General features: G+C 49.5%; 1 protein-coding gene and 1 long non-coding RNA gene across 2 annotated transcripts in view; one reads left to right on the top strand and one right to left on the bottom strand.

Annotated features, from left to right (window-relative positions):
• PLBD1 (phospholipase B domain containing 1) overlaps positions 1 to 19,191 on the bottom strand; it is a 424,699-nt gene that overhangs the window by 240,642 nt on the left and 164,866 nt on the right. The window contains exon 5 of the mRNA XM_069652727.1: positions 7,669 to 7,830. Within this exon, the coding sequence (XP_069508828.1) occupies positions 7,669 to 7,830 (162 nt within the window). The remainder of the gene's footprint in view (positions 1 to 7,668; positions 7,831 to 19,191) is intronic.
• The window catches only part of LOC138581412 (uncharacterized), a 578,201-nt gene that overhangs the window by 422,204 nt on the left and 136,806 nt on the right, over positions 1 to 19,191 (top strand). The gene's annotated exons all lie outside the window — the stretch shown is intronic.

Here is a 19,191-nt window from a genome sequence, read left to right as displayed (position 1 = left end):
GCACGAAAGCCAATTCGGTGCCATTCATTTCAGGGGTGGACTGGCAGCTAAAAGAGGCCCTGGAAATAATTTTCCAAGTGGCACCTGTAGAGGCAGTGGGTAAGCCTGGTAATGTAGAGTGACGCACTTCCAAATACACACGGACATGGGAGGCTGCAAACAACGTCTGTCTTTATTAACCTTCAACAAACTCTGTCCTTTCCCCCGCCCCAACCCGTCACTTCCCCTTCTACCCCGTCACTTCCTTCCTCCCAACCACCCGCCTCCCCGTGTCCATGGAGACGTTAACATGACACCTCCCCCAGTTTTAAACAGGTACCAGACTTGCACAACAGGTGGTTGTCCGGTGGGTTATGTTAACCCATTTCCTCGATCCAACGGCAAGGCTTATTCCGAGCCCTCTGAGGACGTGAACTGATGGGCGCTGGAGGACTGCCGCCGCTCTCGCCCTCCACGTGATCTTCGAGGTCTGAGTCCTCTGTTTCTCCATGGTCTCCCTGGTATGAATCATCCGACGCATAGTCAATGGGGGAAATCACGCGCCCACTTAGTCGCCTCGACCCCAACGACGGAATTCCCTTGAATTGGGATGAATTGCGAGTGACAGACCCTTCCTGGCCCTGCGCGGTGACCATAGAGCCCTTCTTCTGAGTGACCAGCCAGGGTTCTTCCTGGAAGACGGCCATGTGCTTGCGAGTTTGTGGTTGCTTTACGGCTACGACATCGCCCACCTTGATCGAGGGTAGTCTCGCTCCTCGGCGAGTGTCCCTGTATGCTTTTATGCATGCCTTTGCATCATCCTCTCTCTCTCTCTCTCGCTCTCTCATTTCCTTGTCCACTTCAGGAGGGTTGTTCTCTTTGGATTGTGGGAGGCGTGTTTGGACATTTCTCCCAAACATCCCTTCCGCAGGGGTCTTCCCAGTGGTGCTATGAGGGGTTCCCCGGTAGTCTCTCATCAGCTGATTCAGTACCTGCTTGTATGGCTGCCCGGTGAGCTTGGCTATTTGTAGTGCTCTCTTTAGCCTGGCCATGAAGCGCTCTATCATGCTGTTTGCTTGTGGCCAAAGCGGTGTTATCTTCCGATGATGAAATCCCATGTACTTTGCGAATTGGGTAAACTGATGCCCACTAAAGGGAGGTCCATTATCTGTCTTGAGCACCTTGGGAATCCCATACGCAGAGAAGATGCGATCCAGGGCAGGTATGACATGATGAGTGGCTGTCGACGATATCAGTTGTGCTTCAGGATATCGAGAGTATTTGTCCATCACCACTAGTACATACCTCCCCCCTTCAATGGGCCCAAAGAAGGCGGCGGCCGCAGCTTCCCATATCCCCTTTGGGAGGTCAGACATGTTTAGTGGCTCCGGCTGCCGGTTGGGAGTGATGAGGCTGCACATGGGACAGGCCATCAGAGCTTCCTCCACCATGGAGTCCATGTTCGGGAACCAGGTTTTCTGGTGGAGTATGTGCTTTTTTGATAGCATTCCCTGGTGATTTTTGTGGGCTAGTTCAATAATCTTCGCCCTCAATGACTGGGGTATCACCAACTTGCAGTCCTTCAGGAGAAGATGATCTTCGTACAGTGCCAGCTCCTCTTTCACTTGTATGAGACGCTCTACCTCGTGGTGCATGGGGTCACCTGCCTCTCTCCCTCTCTCCTTGGCCCTCCTCCACATGCCAGAGACGAGTCCCTCGCAGATGAGCCGACAGGCAGGGTCATTTTCTGTCTCCTGCGCTATTACTTCGGGGGCAAGTCCTTTCGGGGTGGTTTGATTGGTGAGGCATTGGAGATACCTGTCCGTTACTGAGGGTTCTGGTGCACACCCCTCCCGGGGCATTCTGGACAGGAAGTCTGTAGGGTTTTCCCCTCTGCCAGGCTGATGAACAATCTTGAAGGCGTAGTCCTGTAGACGTAGCCCCACCTGGCGATTCAAGGTGGCATTTTTGCATGTGGATTACCATACAGGAATAGAAGGGCTTGGTGATCCGTGATGACTAAAAGGTTTTCCATATAAGAAGAGATGGAAGTGCTTGCATGCCCATACCACAGCGAGACCCTTCTACTCTGCTTGCGAGTATGCCTGTTCAGTGGCATAGAGAATCCGGCTGGCATATGCGACAATATACTTTTGGGAGGGTTCTCTCGGATCCACATGAGCCAGTATGGCCCCCAGTCCCACTGGACTTGCGTCCACTGTCAGTTCAGTCTGGCGGCCGGGGTCGTAATATAACATTTTCTGCCTTGGCGACTCTCTCCCATATGACTTCAAAGGCCTTTTAGCAGTCCTACGACCAGTGAAATGTGGCACCCTGGCACGTTAGGAGTCTCAAAGGTTAACTTATGGAGGCAAAGTCCTTGATGTAGTGCGCGCAGTAGCTGGGTAATCCTAGGAAAGAGCGCAACTCTGACACGTTCGCTGGGGGTGCGGTCTCATTCACTGCAGCCACTTTTTCGGGATCGGGTGTCATGCCTGTCTCTGAGAAAATGTGTCCGAAAAATCTCAATGTACTCCTCCGGGATTCGCACTTGTTGCGATTTAGCGTGAGGTTTGCGGCTTCCAGAGCTTTGCATACCTATATCAATGCCTCACCATGCTTGTTGACGTCCGTGCCGAAGATCAGAATATCTTCACTGTAGTTGAGGCAGTTCGGTATGTGCTTGATAACATTGTGCACCTCGGCCTGAAATATTTCTGTGGCCGAGGACACATCGAAACTTAACCTTTTGTACCGGAACAGGCCCAGATGTGTGACGAACGTGGCAATATTCATGCTCTTGGGGCTCAGTACAAGTTGATGGTATCCCTTTTGCAGGTCCAGCTTGGAGAACACCTTGGCTCAGTTTAACAGGTGGATCATGTCTGTGACGCGAGGAGCTAGGTGACTCTCTCGCCGTATGGCTTGATTGGGGCACCTCATGTCCACACACAGTCGGGTTGCGTCCGATCCTTTCTTGGGAACGGGCAATATAGGGGACACCCAGGTACTGGGGCCCGTGGCCGGTTCAATAATGTCCTGTTCGAGTAGTCTGTGTAACTCGTCTTCTACCTTCTTCTGGATATTGACGGGGATTCCCCTGTAGTGTTGCGCTACAGGGCACACAGACTTGTCTATGTGAAGCTTGATTTGCCTGTTTTTTAGCTTGCCAATGCCTCGGAATATGCGAGGATACAAGTTGTTTAACATTTCAAGGGGGTCGATATATTTGTGGACCATAATACTGTACAAGATGTGGATAAGCCCCATGTCTGCGGCTGCCTTGAAGCTTAGAACACAGCCACTGATTGTTTCTGTTGCCAGGACGTGAATGGGTATTTTCTTCAAATGGCCCTTGTACCGGCATAGACCGTCAAATTGTCCCAGGCATTTGAGGGGTGACTTGGCATCATAGGCATATCTGTCCACTGTTGCAGGGAGCAGTTTTGGTTTCTGGGCAGGTATTTGAAAATGTTTTCGCTAACCACATTCACCATAGCTCCTCTATCAATGAGAAACTCGGTTGGTTGCTCATTCAGTTTGATTATCAAGGTGGGGCTGTGTGCCGTGGCGGTGGGGTTTCCTAGTGCATACACGTAGGCCTTCTTTTTCTGGTCACTCCCTGATGAGCTGGGATCAGAGTCTGTTGGAGATTGTTCCACCAGGTAACGTACATGGCGCCTTGACCTGCGTTCTGGCCTCGCACGCATGACGTACCTTCTCTCTCTCCGTTGTCGGTCCTCCCCTGAGTCTCTTTCCGTTTGTTCTGGATGTGTCTGTCTTGACGGCCCTTGAGGGTTTGTGCTGGAGTGTGCTCCTGATGGTGCACTGTTTTTAACTTTGGACTTGAGTGTCGAGTCTCTGGTTCGCTCTCTCCCTTTGTCGCGGAAGAGCCTTCAGACCGATTTGAAGTGACCCTCCTCGCCACATGAAGCGCAGCGTTGCCCAATTGCTGGGCAGGTGCCGTCGTGGGGTTATTCAATCCACATTTGTAGCAGAAGAGCTCCTCTTATCTCAAGAGCAAGTGAGCAGTATCAAATAGTTACACAAAGGACAGCAATTACTATGATTCAAACAAACACTGACTCAAGGTTTCTGAGTAAAAGAAAATACATTTATTTACACATAAGTTGTATAACATTTCACTAAAGTAAAGCAGTTGAAAAATCACGTTACCAATACACCACACCACCCCCAATAGATTCTGGACAAGTTTAAACTCAAAACGAAGTGTGAGCAAAATGGCACCCCAGCAATTTAAAAAGGGAGGGAAAAACAAAGTTAGGCTAAAATTGAGCAGCACCAACAGGTAGGTAAGCAGGGCAGTCTAGAAAGAGGAACTACAGTGATGGAATCAGATGAAATAGGCTTAGAGCCAAAGTCAATAGGACAAAAGTCTTTTGCTCAAGATCACACAGTCCAGGGTAGTTTGCGGTTAAGTCTTTGCCAAGAGTTCCGGACGAAGTTGATCGGCAGAAAAGTTAGTTTAAAGAGAAGAGAAGGACAAGCCCTCGAATTGGCAAAAGGTTTCACACACCTTCACCGTGGCTGAACGAAACGCACAAACGGATTTGCACAGTTACCTTTAAATGGAGAAGAAGCTGTAGCTGAGGCGGACGTTCCTGGTAGTTCCTGCAGGCTCATGGTTCCTGAAGCGACTGTCGGACTGCCACGAAGTAGGAAGACTGGAGGGTCCTGCACTACCCAGGGAAGAAACCAGCAGCAGAGCAAAGCAACAAATAAAATGTGCGCTCCTTAAAACCCAAGCAGGGTCCGACCTTCCTGGCTATCCGGCCTACTGTAGCTCTGTACAGCAAATTCGACCAGAGGAGGGAGTCCTGGCTTGCAGTTTGGGCGAACTGGTTGGTCGCCCAGCTCAGGGGAAGAAGATTCCTGGAGGATCCTCTCTGTTGTTGGAGTCTGAAGATTCGGACCTGCAGCAGGGCTTCACCGGGCGGTTCAGTCATTGTAGGGGTCCTCTTCTGTCAGCTCCTCATCGGTTCTTTCGTTCCAGTGGCGACTCTGCCTTTCCAATCCCAGAGACCTGCTTTTTATGCAGTTTTCCCCCATTCACACAGCCTGGCTGTCAATCACACAGCAGGGTGGCTGTCCTGGCTGGACAGTCACCTAGCCAATCAAATAGGAGTGCGACTTGGGTTACCAAGGGAACCCATGGCAGGGGTCCTAAAAACCCTCCCTCACATCCTGCCTACCCAGACTTTCAGGCGCCTAAGGAGGGCTTCTGTGTAGAAGCCTGCAAAGAGACGGTGAACAAAGGAACCAAACCTGGTTTGGCGCGCAGAGAAAAACACGAGAAAGACATTTTCAAAAAGAAATGGCGAATAAACCCATCCGGATCCGTATAAAAACCTATATGGTCTAGTGGGTTTACGTTCGAGGCTACCAAAATAGCCTAACACAATACCAAGGTTATTTAAGATAACCGCGTTAGGAAAAATAGGGTAGTTACCACTACCACCAGCCAAGTCTTGATGAAAAGGGAGCAAAACAATGCTCCAAGAGAAACAGACAAAAGGGATAAGTATTAACCCTTTCCAGAGCTCTATTTAAGATAGTTTGTACTGGGTCTGTGAGTTTTAAAAGAGACTAATAAAGTCAATTGCAAATTTACATGTTCTGGGAGACAGTAGTCAGTCCCAGAAAATGGAGTCGGAGTTGGGAAGTCAAATAGACTACCCTGTGTCACTGCAGGTGCTGTGTAACACACAGTAACAAAATGATGCCAATGGAATAGGTGAGGCTCCACAGTCTATGAACACAAGAAAATGTTAAATACACACAGCAAAACACATGTGAGAGTGGGAAAAAAGGCTCACACTCTTACCAGGTGAAAAAATGTATCCCAGAAATCCAGCAAAGCTGCTGAGGGACTCCGTAGGTAAGGGAAATTAGCCATTCCGGAGAATTCTACCTAACAGACTTCCTCTCCAGCTATAGTCTGTGAATGCTCTCCACCTGTGAGTCTATTGCTCTTTCAACCCGAGCTAGTGCTAGTATCTCTTCCAGTGTGCTGGCCTTTTGCAGAAGCTTCCTCCTGAATGTCTCCTGAATGTCTGCGACTCACACCCTGCTATGATCTGATATTGTAGGGCCTTGGTGTTGGAGTAGTTGGCAAAGTCACAATGTTTCAATTTTGTGCGTAGACACATCACATAGGCATCCATTTCGCCCTTAATTTGCTTGGTGCTATGGAAGAGATGCCTCTCGTAATCCACATTGGTGTGCGGGGTGAAGTATGCTGCCAACGCGTCTTTCAGGTCCTGAATGGAGTCAATAGAGTCGGGGGGCATCTCATCGATGATATCCCAGGCGGCGGAGTCCACTGCGAGCTTCAATCGGCATATTTGTCTCGCATCTGCAATGGGTTCGGTAGACCCCATTTACAAGTCGAAGTCTCTTATCCATTTGGTCCACCTGTGACCCATGTGCTGGTGTCAGTGACGTCGAATGCGCCTGGCATTTGGGCTGCTAATGTGTCCGGCAGTCGAAATGGCACTTGGTCTGGCACTTGTGGACCTGGTGCCGGTGGTCCATTGTCCTGAGGTTGTGTCCCTTGGTTGTCCTCTTGACCACTTCACTGGTGCCTTCCTCACTTCTTGCCGTGGAAGTGATTGACTGTCCCTGGGGATTGCATCCATTGCAAGTTCACACCCTGCCCAGATGGTCGCCTTCCCTAGGCACGAACACCATCTGATGTGGAAGTGGACTTGAGTGGGAGCCCTTTGCCCCTGTGTGCCCCCCCCTCTTGTAGGGCTTTAGATTAACGCACAAATGTCTTGTGGACACCCCCACAGACACGATGGCCGCCTTTTGCAGGCACGAGCACCATCTGCCGTGTGTCTTCCTGTACGTGTGGGCGGGGCCCGGCCAGTGGCTTACCGCATGTTTTTGAGGCCCTCCGCATCCGTGGGTTACTGTGCGTGGCCTTCCACTTTCACTGCTGCGGCCCAGGCGTGGTTGGGGCCTCTTGCCTTCCCAATCTGCCTCGTGAGGATGGTTCCACTCACCGTCGCGGCCCGGTGATGCAGGAGCAGCTGCCCGCTGCATGTGTGGCACGGTCTGCAGAACTGCCCTTTTTCCCGCTGATGAGCGACTCGGGAAGGAGATCCAGCCCGCCAGCAGTGGCAGGGTCGGTGCCACGCCCCCTCGCAGCTGAGGATGCAGCCTTCGGTGCTCCTGCACCGCTGCTGTAGGCATGCTGCCGGTGCATGTTGCCTTCAGGTGACCGCCGCGCACGGACTTCAATCCGCTCTATCACCCACCAGGCTGCCCGCCTCATCGCCAGTGTAGAGGCAGTGGGTAAGCCTGGTAATGTGGAGTGACGCACTTCCAAATACACACGGACACGGAAGGCTGCAAACAACATCCGTCTTTATTAACCTTCAACAAACTCTGCCCTTTCCCCTGCCCCCAACCCGTCCCTTCCTCTTCTACCGCGTCACTTCCCTCCTCCCAACCACCCGCCTCCCCGTGTCCATGGAGACATCAACATGACAGCACCATATTACAGATTTTCAGCAACCCCAACCCTTTTCCAATGAGAACATTTGAAAATAAAATAGGTTACCACACGAAAGAGAACCAGGGTGCAGAGGCCTACCGGGAAACCAACCTCGCCCCAGACTACTGCCTCCATTTCACATTGGGGGGGGGGGTAGAAGAACTGACCTTGATAAGAGCCGAGCAGTGACCCATTTCCCTCCGGTACTTCGTCGCGTCCTCCATGCGCAGAGAGGGCCAGTCTTCGCTGGAAGATGACGCCAGCACGGGCACGAGGTCGAGCAGATCTCCCACTGCGTTCAGAAACTGCACAGCAAAGAAAGACAGCGCCTGCCAAAGAGAGGGAGAGAGAGAGCATGCGCGCACTTTTTAAAAAAACGGAATCAAAGCGTATCGACAATGTTAACATACATGTTTTTTGAAATGTATTGATTGGTTATTACATGGTTATACATGGTTAACATACCTGTCATTTAAGAGGTAATTACAATCCAAAAAAAGAACATGTTTGCAAGAAATACATGAAAAATGGTGTCAAGAGACACCTCTGGGTTTGAACGCTAGTAGTGAACCCAATAAAATGTATAATTGCTGTAAGATTCTCTGCAGTTTTTGGTTGGTTAACACAGTATTGCTACCCATTATAAAAGCCCTACATGAGAAGTCCTTGGACTGATGAAGATGGCTAAGCTTTGCGAGTAGGGAGAAGGTCTTATAACTGAAGCGCTGGCAAAGCAACATAAACAAGCATTGACAAAGTCAACACGTCTGACACTTTTTTTGCCGAGAAAAGCAACGGTGTCTTGCGTTGGAAGATCACACAGCACGGATTGGATGGCTATGAAGTGTCAAGGCCGAGCACGTTGAATGTACACTGGCGGGAAGGGCCTGCTATTCCTATGGATGGTACCAATGGCTCTCATCAGGGCTGCGATGCGCACACACACTCGTTAAGTCCAGCGCTGCACTTCCCAGCAGAGCTGCTGCACTTTTAGGGATATTTCCGGGACCTTTTTTTGGCAGGGCTGCTATAGAGTATGACGGTAGTACAGTACTGCCACTTGATGGATAATACTGCCCAACACCTGTCCAACAGTGAAGCATGGACGACTGACAGGGTGAACAAGTGGACGCAAAAGTGGATTGTTAAATTATGTGGCGTCAGTAGAGTGTTGAGAGAGTGTGGAGAACGTGTGTGAAAAGGGTTCCACAGCCAGGGATCTGGAGATGTATGTGAGCCTGGGTGTTGGGAGCCAGTTTCTGTACCCTCTCACCCCGACATGTACCCGTCTTCTTCTGAACCTCATGTGGCCCGTTTCTGAATAAACGAGCCTCATGAGAACTTACCTGCTGCCTGCAAGAGCCACACTTCATTACAGCTGCATTAGTACGTGCTTAACAGCAGCTAGACGAGTCAAACTGGGTACGCATGGATCGCCGAGTATGCAGACTGAGTAGCTGCGTGAGTGGACGAGGTGAATGGATCGCTGAGTATGCAGACTGACGGCTGGCAGGTAAATGAGTAGCTGCGTGAGTGGACGAGTGAGTGGATGCATGAGTGAATGGATCACTGAGTGTGCAGACTGACGGCTGGCAGGTAAATGAGTAGCTGCGTGAGTGGACGAGTGGGTGGATGCATGAGTGAATGGATCACTGAGTATGCAGACTGACGGCTGGCAGGTAAATGAGTAGCTGCGTGAGTGGACGAGTGGGTGGATGCATGAGTGAATGGGTCGTTGTGTATGCAGACTGACGGCTGGCAGGTAAATGAGTAGCTGCGTGAGTGGACGAGTGAGTGGATGCATGAGTGAATGGATCGCTGAGTGTGCAGACTGACGGCTGGCAGGTAAATGAGTAGCTGCGTGAGTGGACGAGTGAGTGGATGCATGAGTGAATGGATCGCTGAGTGTGCAGACTGACGGCTGGCAGGTAAATGAGTAGCTGCGTGAGTGGACGAGTGAGTGGATGCATGAGTGACTGGATCACTGAGTGTGCAGACTGACGGCTGGCAGGTAAATGAGTAGCTGCGTGAGTGGACGAGTGGGTGGATGCATGAGTGAATGGGTCGTTGTGTATGCAGACTGACGGCTGGCAGGTAAATGAGTAGCTGCGTGAGTGGACGAGTGAGGGGATGCATGAGTGAATGGATTGCTGAGTATGCAGACTGACGGCTGGCAGGTAAATGAGTAGCTGCGTGAGTGTACGAGTGAGGGGATGCATGACGGCTAGCAGGTAAATGAGTAGCTGCGTGAGTGAGTGGATGCATGAGTGAATGGATTGCTGAGTATGCAGACTGACGGCTGGCAGGTAAATGAGTAGCTGTGTGAGTGGACGAATGAGGGGATGCATGAGTGAATGGATCGTCGAGTATGCAGACTGACCGCTGGCAGGTAAATGAGTAGCTGCGTGAGTGGACGAGTGAGTGGATGCATGAGTGAATGGATCGTCGAGTATGCAGGCTGACAGCTAGCAGGTAAATGAGTAGCTGCGTGAGTGAGTGGATGCATGAGTGAATGGATTGCTGAGTATGCAGACTGACGGCTAGCAGGTAAACGAGTAGCTGCGTGAGTGGACGAGTGAATGGATTGCTGAGTATGCAGACTGACGGCTGGCAGGTAAATGAGTAGCTGCATGAGTGGACGAGTGAGTGGATGCATGAGTGAATGGATTGCTGAGTATGCAGACTGACGGCTGGCAGGTAAATGAGTAGCTACATGAGTGGACGAGTGAGTGGATGCATGAGTGAATTGATTGTTGTGTATGCAGACTGACGGCTGGCAGGTAAATGAGTAGCTGCGTGAGTGAGTGGATGCATGAGTGAATGGATTGCTGAGTATGCAGACTGACGGCTAGCAGGTAAACGAGTAGCTGCGTGAGTGGATGAGTGAGTGGATACATGAGTGAATGGATCGCTGAGTATGCAGACTGACGGCTGGCAGGTAAATGAGTAGCTGCGTGACCGAGTGGATGCATGAGTGAATGGATTGCTGAGTATGCAGACTGACGGCTGGCAGGTAAATGAGTAGCTGCGTGAGTGGACGAGTGAGTGGATGCATGAGTGAATGGATCGTCGAGTATGCAGACTGACGGCTGGCAGGTAAATGAGTAGCTGCGTGAGTGGATGCATGAATGAATGGATTGTCGAGTATGCAGACTGACGGCTGGCAGGTAAATGAGTAGCTGCGTGAGTGAGTGGATGCATGAGTGAATGGATTGCTGAGTATGCAGACTGACGGCTGGCAGGTAAATGAGTAGCTGCGTGAGTGGACGAGTGAGTGGATGCATGAGTGAATGGATCGTCGAGTATGCAGACTGACGGCTGGCAGGTAAATGAGTAGCTGCGTGAGTGGATGCATGAGTGAATGGATCGTCGAGTATGCAGACTGACGGCTGGCAGGTAAATGAGTAGCTGCGTGAGTGGATGCATGAGTGAATGGATTGCGGAGTATGCAGACTGACGGCTGGCAGGTAAATGAGTAGCTGCGTGAGTGGACGAGTGAGTGGATGCATGAGTGAATGGATTGCGGAGTATGCAGACTGACGGCTAGCAGGTAAATGAGTAGCTGCGTGAGTGAATGAGTGGATGAATGGGTTGTTGCAGCAGTGAAACAGCAGGCATTGCCTCAAATCCACCTTCACTCGTCACAGTCTTTACTAAATGAAGGCTCCCCGTCTTCCCAGACAGAAGCCAACCAAGTTGCAAACATTTCCAGAATGTTCCCCTGCTCCCTACGTGGAGTATAAAGCCCCTCCACCCCTCCTTGCCCTCTAGCTGTGTTTTTCTATCTCGATGCAGAGACCTACGAAGAGCCTGGGACCAGCGGTCCCTCGGTCCAGCTGCACGCTGAAGAAAGGTAAGAAGGGGTTCAGAGGAGGATGTGCTTTCCTAAACTTCAAACTCGATGCCCCCCTCGCTCCACATTCACTTTATTCATGGCTATGGTGTCGCAGGCTTGGGGGGCCAGGGGGCGAGGGAGCCTTTCCTATCCCCTTATCGCTACACAGGCATAATGACGTTCACAGTATAAGAGGTCACACCCCCCTGCGTCACGCTGTTGTGGCCGCAAGGTGGGCTGCAAACAGCAATACCAGGAATGAAACCTCGCTCCCCAATATCTGCTGATCCTGGCAGGCTACACATCGGGCTTTAAGTCATGCAATTCATGGCAGTAGTCTTTAGCCCTGGCAAAACAGCCGCACGAATAAAACAAATACAGTGTGCAAGGGTCCCACACTTGCCGATCCTGCCTGGACATTACTTGTGTACAGATTAAATGGGTTCAGAATGCATTGTTGTAGGTTCGAGCTGCAGTAAAAGGGTGCAGCACAGACCTTACAAACTGACGCACTGCGTGGATGGTGTCGTATACAAGTAAAAGGTTATTCCACTGGTGACGTTCAAGCAGCTTCTTGTCTCGGTTTACAGCGCATTCAGGTCATGAGTGCTGCCTCCTGGTTGGGAAGCACTAACATTCACAGACGCTGCCTTGCCAGGCTTAATGATTTCCAGCTGGGCTGGGGCCTTGCAGCAGCGCCAGGAGTATGGGCCTGCAGCCAGACACCCTCCCAAAATAAAACAAGCCCAGAAACGCCAATTACCTGATAAGGATTGGTTCTCGTTTCAACCAGAAAGCACCTCGTCTCAGGTGAGACATTAATCTCATTATTGCTCTGTGAAAGTATTTGAGACTGAAGTCTGTTTTCAGTAGTACATGCACTACAGCTTGCATAGCAATGCAATTGGGGCCGCCGGTCTGGTTCAGCTTCATGGCCTCTACCTGGTCAGTCACTGGAGGGCTTCACAGGTGCATCAACTTGACCGAGCTCCTGTTAATTGTGCCAAGCGTCTGGTGTGGCTCCTCGTGGCAGTGAATTGCTAGGCCACTTAAATGTAAGAGCGCGTGGCTTGCGTAGCAAGAAACATAAAGTGAGTGCTTGCCGATACAATGACTGTCCAGGATTGAGAATCACTCGTTTCCTTTGATTGTTTTATTTTTTTTATTTTAAACAATCACTGTCCTGACAGCAAGGCCACAGTGGAACTGAATGGCTCAAACAGTATGCTATGGGACCACCATTGGCAAGGTGGAGTGCTCCAGTCCCCAATTCCAGGAAAATAGTAATAAATAAAAATATACCATGCCGTTGAACAATCATGCAAGGTTTCAGGTATAATTGCATTCAAGACAGGATTCTGGGCCTCCAATTTGTGGCATTATACTGCGCTGCATGCTTATACCATGGTATGGTATCAGGATTTATGTTTGATGACCTAAACAGTGCATATAAACTGAGGCTGTGCCCATGTGATCAGTTGACTGGGCTTAACCTGGCTGTCTGTTCAGTGCACCCACGCCCCCTTGTTTTAGGGCTCAAGCAATTCATGTTATGTTTTCCACAAACCATAAGCTGTTAAAACTGCACCACAAATGGTTGCACATGTCAGCTGCTGTCTGATGAGGGAAGCTAAGCAGAGACAGGCCTGGACAGTACTTGGATGGGAGGCTGCCATGAAGGAATAAGGGTCTTGCATGCTGACCTCTCCCAACCACAGATAAATACACTGTCCGAGAGTGTGAAAAAGATGAAGCATTCCCAGGTGTGGGTTTCTCTCAAATGTGGATGAGTTGCGCTGTGAGTTGTCAACCTCTTGTTTCCTTCTGGAGTGGAAGTTTCCCTCGGAGGTGTTATACTTGGCCCACCAAGATACATAGGATCCTCGTTTCAATAACTACATGGAAAGCTGTGGATGGAGCAGGGGCTTCCTTCCTTAGAATGTTTTTCTTGCTTATACAGGACTCCTTACTCCAGCAAACGAGATGCACTCTGGGATTTGCTCGAACTGGTTCTTCCTGCTACAAGAGATGTCCTGGTACTCCTACTCCCAGTAGCGTTCTATATGATCGGCCTTGGGTAATTACGCCACAGATACTCGTAACACATCACGAGTCGCATTGTACAGCAACGATCCTCTGCCGCAGATGCGGCGGTCAGGTATAATGGAGCGAACACAACCCGTTCCACACTTTAAACCACAAAGGGAATAAATAAAAAGGTTCGACTAATATTCACCAGGAATCGAGGGCTTGCCTCGGTGCAGAAGGAGGCAATCTCCCAAGGTGCTGGTCTCTGTTGCATCAGAAGCTGGGACATCAATGTGGTATTGTCAGGAATGAGCGAGATACCATCTCAGTAAATGAATGGGTCAGATGGCTCCTTCTTAGAGATGCATTTTCTAACAGATGGTGTCACTTTTTGGATGAAAAACTAATTCCCCAATGCAGAGCCATCCCCAGTCATGTTCTCTGTTAATCTATGGTCAGTCACATATCATCCATGACATGTTGCCTGCATGAGGCTTCTGGTACTCTCGATGCCTGTTGGGATGTGCCCTGCCAACAGTGGGAGGGCGTCACTGCCAACGTGCGACAGTGTGGCCACGTGGTGGTCTCTGTCATATTTGATTTTCCCTCGATTACCAGTAACAAACATGGCAGGTTGCATGCATGTAGTTCAAACACTCTTGATGCCCACCAGAATGTGCCATGCTGCAGTGGGAGGTGTGTCTGGGATGGCGCTTCCGGTGCGGGTCGGTGTGGCCGCGTGGTGGCGCTTGTAAGGTCTGCTTTCGCCTCGATTCCCAGTAATAAACACGGCAGGTTGCATGCATGGAGCTGGAGGTATTTCTGTGAGGCAGCCCTTGAGTACTGGCAGGCTAAGCATGGATCCGCGAGGAACATCCTGTTCCCTGGCAGCATGCTGCTTCTCTCTTTCAGGACTACTTGTGAAGAGTACCATTGCGGCTTGGGGGTCAAGGGACAGGGATGCGCCATAACACAGACTGTGTCAAGATGAGTACCACCCGTGTGGTTCTAGGCTATTGTGTGAGCAAGTTGGATCATCTACATGCATGTGAATTTTAATGCCTGCCACAGGTCGAATTCTACCTGTTAACCCTGGTGACATTTGCTCCCTTCTTACGCTAAATGTCTTTGACCACTAATTATATGGACAATTATGGGTCGTCAGGAGTGGCTAATATATCGTTTCTATGGTCATTTATTAAGTCTTTCTCTGACCGTGTTGTTAATGAATCCGTTCCACATGTGTTGCTTGCAATGCATATGCAGGTGTTAGGTCCATGTCAACTGTCTGGGGTACACACAGACTTCAGGCACGGTCTCAGGCTCTCTGGGACCCAGGGTCACGGGATTGCCAGTCCAGGGGACCGATGGCTTCAGTGAGCAATGGAGATCTTTGAATGTTGTGTTATATCTTACGTATCACAGGTGAAACAGCCGAGTGAGTAGATAACTACAGCTCTCAGTCGGAAAGAGATTTGTCGATCACTACAACATTCTACCTAGAGCAGCCGATCGATGTCATTTTTTAATTAAATGTATTGAATCCTCATCTCTTCAGCTTTCTAGGCGTGTTGGATCCGTAGCCATGCATCTCCAGACTTGCATGCACAGGTACGGCTGCGACCGGGGCAATGTTCTTTGCAGACTTCAAACGTATCTACCTCTGTGCATTGGTAGATTCATGTCTATTCATACAGTAGTGCAGATATCATTTACAGACCCCCCTCTCCAATGCTTGGGCCACTCATTCAGCGTGCAGACCCTTAATAGGGTGATTTCAATACTATATGGTTTCGGCTGGCACTTGTGGGTACTGCATCCCTGCTTTACTCTGCAGAAGTGCATGCTGTACTGCTGGCTCCATCTTCATCTAGTAAGGACTATGACGAGTGGATGGACCTACGGCAATGGCGATTTCGAATGGTAATCTTCATTACTCAAGGCTACAAGTCTCTGCATAGTCCTTAAGGCCCGCCTCCTCTGCCTCCTGGATTCTCTGCTTACTTGTCTAGCGACAATAAGAACTCAAGCAGAGGTCAAGGAGGGGAGGGGTGTTGTGCTCCTCTTAGCGAGTAGGGGAACGTTCTGCAACTTGGGTGGATTCTGTCTGGGAAGGCAGGGAGCCTTTATTTAGTAAGGTCTGTAACGCGACTGGTGGCCTTGCGCAATGGAGATTACCTACTTAAATTGGCCATGAGAGCAAATATGCAGGTGCTACAGTGAGGCTAAAATAAGCCAATGAGGCCTTTAAAAGCACTTAGAGTAGGTTAGCATTGGGGTCAGGTGCATGAGCCATACCCTAAAAATAAACCTGCAATTCATATTTCTGAGCCCCATTTCTGCTTCGCTAGTCAATAGGCGTATCTCAAGCATAAGATCGTAAGATACATACCCAATCGGTCACTGAGCTTGGAAGCACATGGAAGGTTAATGGTGCCCTCGCTCAGTCGAGCGATGGGCGCAGGGAGAGCCTTTCCAGTGCGGGCAGCACAGCAGTGGAACAAGCTGCCCACGGCTCTCCGCCTTGAACCGAACTACAGAATTTTTAGGAAGCACCTCAAGACCGAGCTATGTAAGTAAATATTCTATAGAATGAGGAGGCCGTGAATAATTCTTGTCAAAGTCCTGTCCTCGTCTTCCTGTTCAATGTTAATGAGCCCTGATGCCCGCAGGCTTTCAGCGCTTTACAAGCACATAAAATAAATAGTGTGGCATGAGAGGACAGACCCACTGGATGCAGAGTGCTGACGGCACGATCAACTGTTACTCTAGTCATGCTGACAAAGAGGTCATGAAGGATCCTTGAAAATTGCATTTGTGAAATAAATTCCCTCCAGCCGGACCTAAACAGGGATAGAGTCTGACCTGGGGGGGGCTGAGGGGGGTCTGGGCAGAGGAAGGGGTATGGGGGGGTTTGAGGAGGAGAAGGAACAGAGAAAACGAAGAGCAGACGGATAAGAAGGTTAAAGGAGGTGTGGGGACGCACCCTCATTATGCATATAAGAAGTGGAGCATGCCGTCATAGCATTGAGGTCTGCAACCACATAGTTTGAAGCTGGACAAGAATATGTCTGTCTACAATGGGCATCAAGCAACATTTAACATGGCAACAAACCATCCAGAAGAGAAGAGTCCAGAGGGTCGACACATGAAGGGAACAGAAGCGATAGAAAAGTGAAAGGACGTGCGCTTAATCAAACACTCCATTCAAAGGTCATGGAGGACATTCCTGCAGACAGCAAGTCCGATTAAGTACATCCTTAATACAGTCATCCCAACATTCATTCCTGTGAAGTGCCTTCTACTGTGGAAAGTGGAGGCCAAAGCATTTTGCAATACCTTTAGCCCCCCCCACCCCATCTCGACAGTTGCTGTGCACAGAAATGCAAGAATGGGGATTTGGGCGAGTTGGTGCTTTCGAGGGTGCAAGATTACATGAGCGAACACAGTAAGAACATAGGCCTATGTGCACACCCTCCTTACAATTCATGTCTAAGACGTCAAACACTAATTCTATGTATTTTTATTTCATTGGTTTTTTGTAAGACGCATATACAACAAATGGCCTCTTTCTGTATCGCATTGGCAGCTCCGATTACTCTCTGTGGATGCTGTCGGGCATTTGGCTTCTCTCTGCTGCTCCTGCTGTGCAACTCCAGCCACAGGCAGCTTTGCTTCCTCTCCGTGGAGGCTGGTAGCTGTTTTGGCTTCTCGCTTCTCTGTCCGCAGCTCCTGCTGCACAACTCTGACCATCAAGGTTCCCCCTCTTGTGTCCTCCTCACGGCTCGCCTGGCCCTCGACTTTGGAGTTCCCCGAGGATGTCTGCCGGCATCCTGGCTCTCCTGCAGGACCCACCATGGCTGCCTCTTCGCATTCAGGATTCCCTGCTGGTCTCTTTGCTCTCTGTCTCCGCCCTTCTTATACCTGCAACCACTTGACAGGTTGCAGCTGTGAGTCCCAAATTGTAATTGCCTGGTCGTAATTAGTAAAGCAGTTGGGACATGCCTGACATTTGCAATATTCTGCAGGCCTCTTCCTCGTCTCAGTACTAGAGTGGTGAAGTGATTTACTAGTGTTCACTACTCTTAGTTGCCTCTTCCTCATCCCAGTACAATAGTGGGTTGAGTGATGGTTAATGGGGGGAGAGGGGTGTGTTACAATAGCTAATAAAGGTCAGGCGACGGTTGGGCTGGTCTTCATAATGGAAAGGGGGATACCATGTCTCATTATTAACCCTCTTCTCGTTTATGCTCTTTCTGTAGACAATGGATTTATAATATTTCCTGATGTTACCCTGACCAGAGGAAAAGGGGGGTAACAACATCCCATCCATGCTTCTGTGATTACTGGTTCATTATGAAATCGGAAGGGGAGTACCGCGTCTCCCTCACCCCAAAGACCCTCCACCCAGTTGACCATCCCTCGATTCTCCACCCCGAGAGTCAGGCTCCAAAAGCGATGGCCTTTCCCTGGCAACCTAAGAAGAGGACCCATGGGGAGTAGATGTAAGGATTCCCTCCAGTTTCTCACAATTTGAACCAATCGAAAACGCTGAAAGACTAGACTGTTCATTCCAGTTCTCTGGAGTAATCATTATACCCCTGATCATCTTCTTCGTCACAGTAGTCATGGTAGAGTTACATGGGAAGATTTGGTCTCTCCAGGGTTGTTAGGCAGCTCTATCATTAAGTGGTTTAGCTTAACAATAACAGATATTAACACTGCCTCGAGAAAGGGATGGAGAACTTGATTTGGGGAAGTGGGTGGGTCTAAGGGAGTGGGATACTGCGTTCTCTGGGAATGGTCGTCCCTGATCCCATAAGGGGCTTCCTCTCTGATGTGATCCTCTCCTGGTGCACCACCCCCAGGGGGACTATTGTACTGTGTATGCACCGCCCTGGCCCCATGGGTAAGGTCTCTCCGTAGGTGAGAAGGGACAACATCCTCAGAATCATCACAGGGCACAGACACCAACGAGTAGAACGTGTGTCTATTGGTAAGCATACACACATTTACAGTACATGTACCATTTAGAATTATATAATTTATTACATTTTGCCTGTGCGAACTCCATGACTGACAAGTAAAACTGTGTGGTGAAAAAAATAATCAAGGTGGAAACACAATCTCTGATTGGAATTACAGCCCAAATTTGCTGGACGCAATCTTGAATCCATTGGATGATTGGTGCAATAAATTCGCAATTAATTTCTCATACTGGGGCTGGCTTTCTCCAAGAGGTCATTAAATAAGACCAGGTGTTCTGCCTGGTTTGGTAATCCAAACATTTTTCTTAAAAAAAAAAACATGTCCTATATCTGTTGTTCTTTCATTTAAAGTCAGCTATTGATGCGGTCCTGAAAGACAGTTTATAGAAGACCCTGCAGATCATGACAGTTGCTGCCCTACCTTTATTTGCTATTAGTCCTTTTAACAATGGCAATTTTGCACATGTAAGATATAGTCCCCGAGAAGTGAGGTTGCACAGCCGTACCAGTATGCAGGGTTGAGTGGGGTGTGTTCACAATGCATATACATGCTATAGAAAAGGATCTTTTGAAACTTACTGCACATACCCTCCTCAATCAGCAGAGAGAGGTTGGGAATCTAACTCTTCGCTGATCATGTGGTAATTATGTAAATCCCAACTAGCTTCCAAACTCAACTAACAATGTACAATGAGAGATGCCAGTTCAATGGTTTACTAATCAACATGACCAATATGTAGATCTTGTCATGTGAGGGGGAAAAAAGCAGTGAATAACCTGTGTCTGATTAATCAACCCATTGAAGTGAGGGCGATGGGCAGGTCTTCACAGGTTGAAAA

The sequence above is a fragment of the Ambystoma mexicanum genome, chromosome 3p, assembly GCF_040938575.1.
Source record: "Ambystoma mexicanum isolate Mex_15411 chromosome 3p, UKY_AmexF1_1, whole genome shotgun sequence".
Lineage (NCBI taxonomy): Eukaryota > Metazoa > Chordata > Amphibia > Caudata > Ambystomatidae > Ambystoma > Ambystoma mexicanum.
Note: the sequence above shows the minus strand (reverse complement) of the source record. Positions and strands in the feature narration are given on the sequence as shown.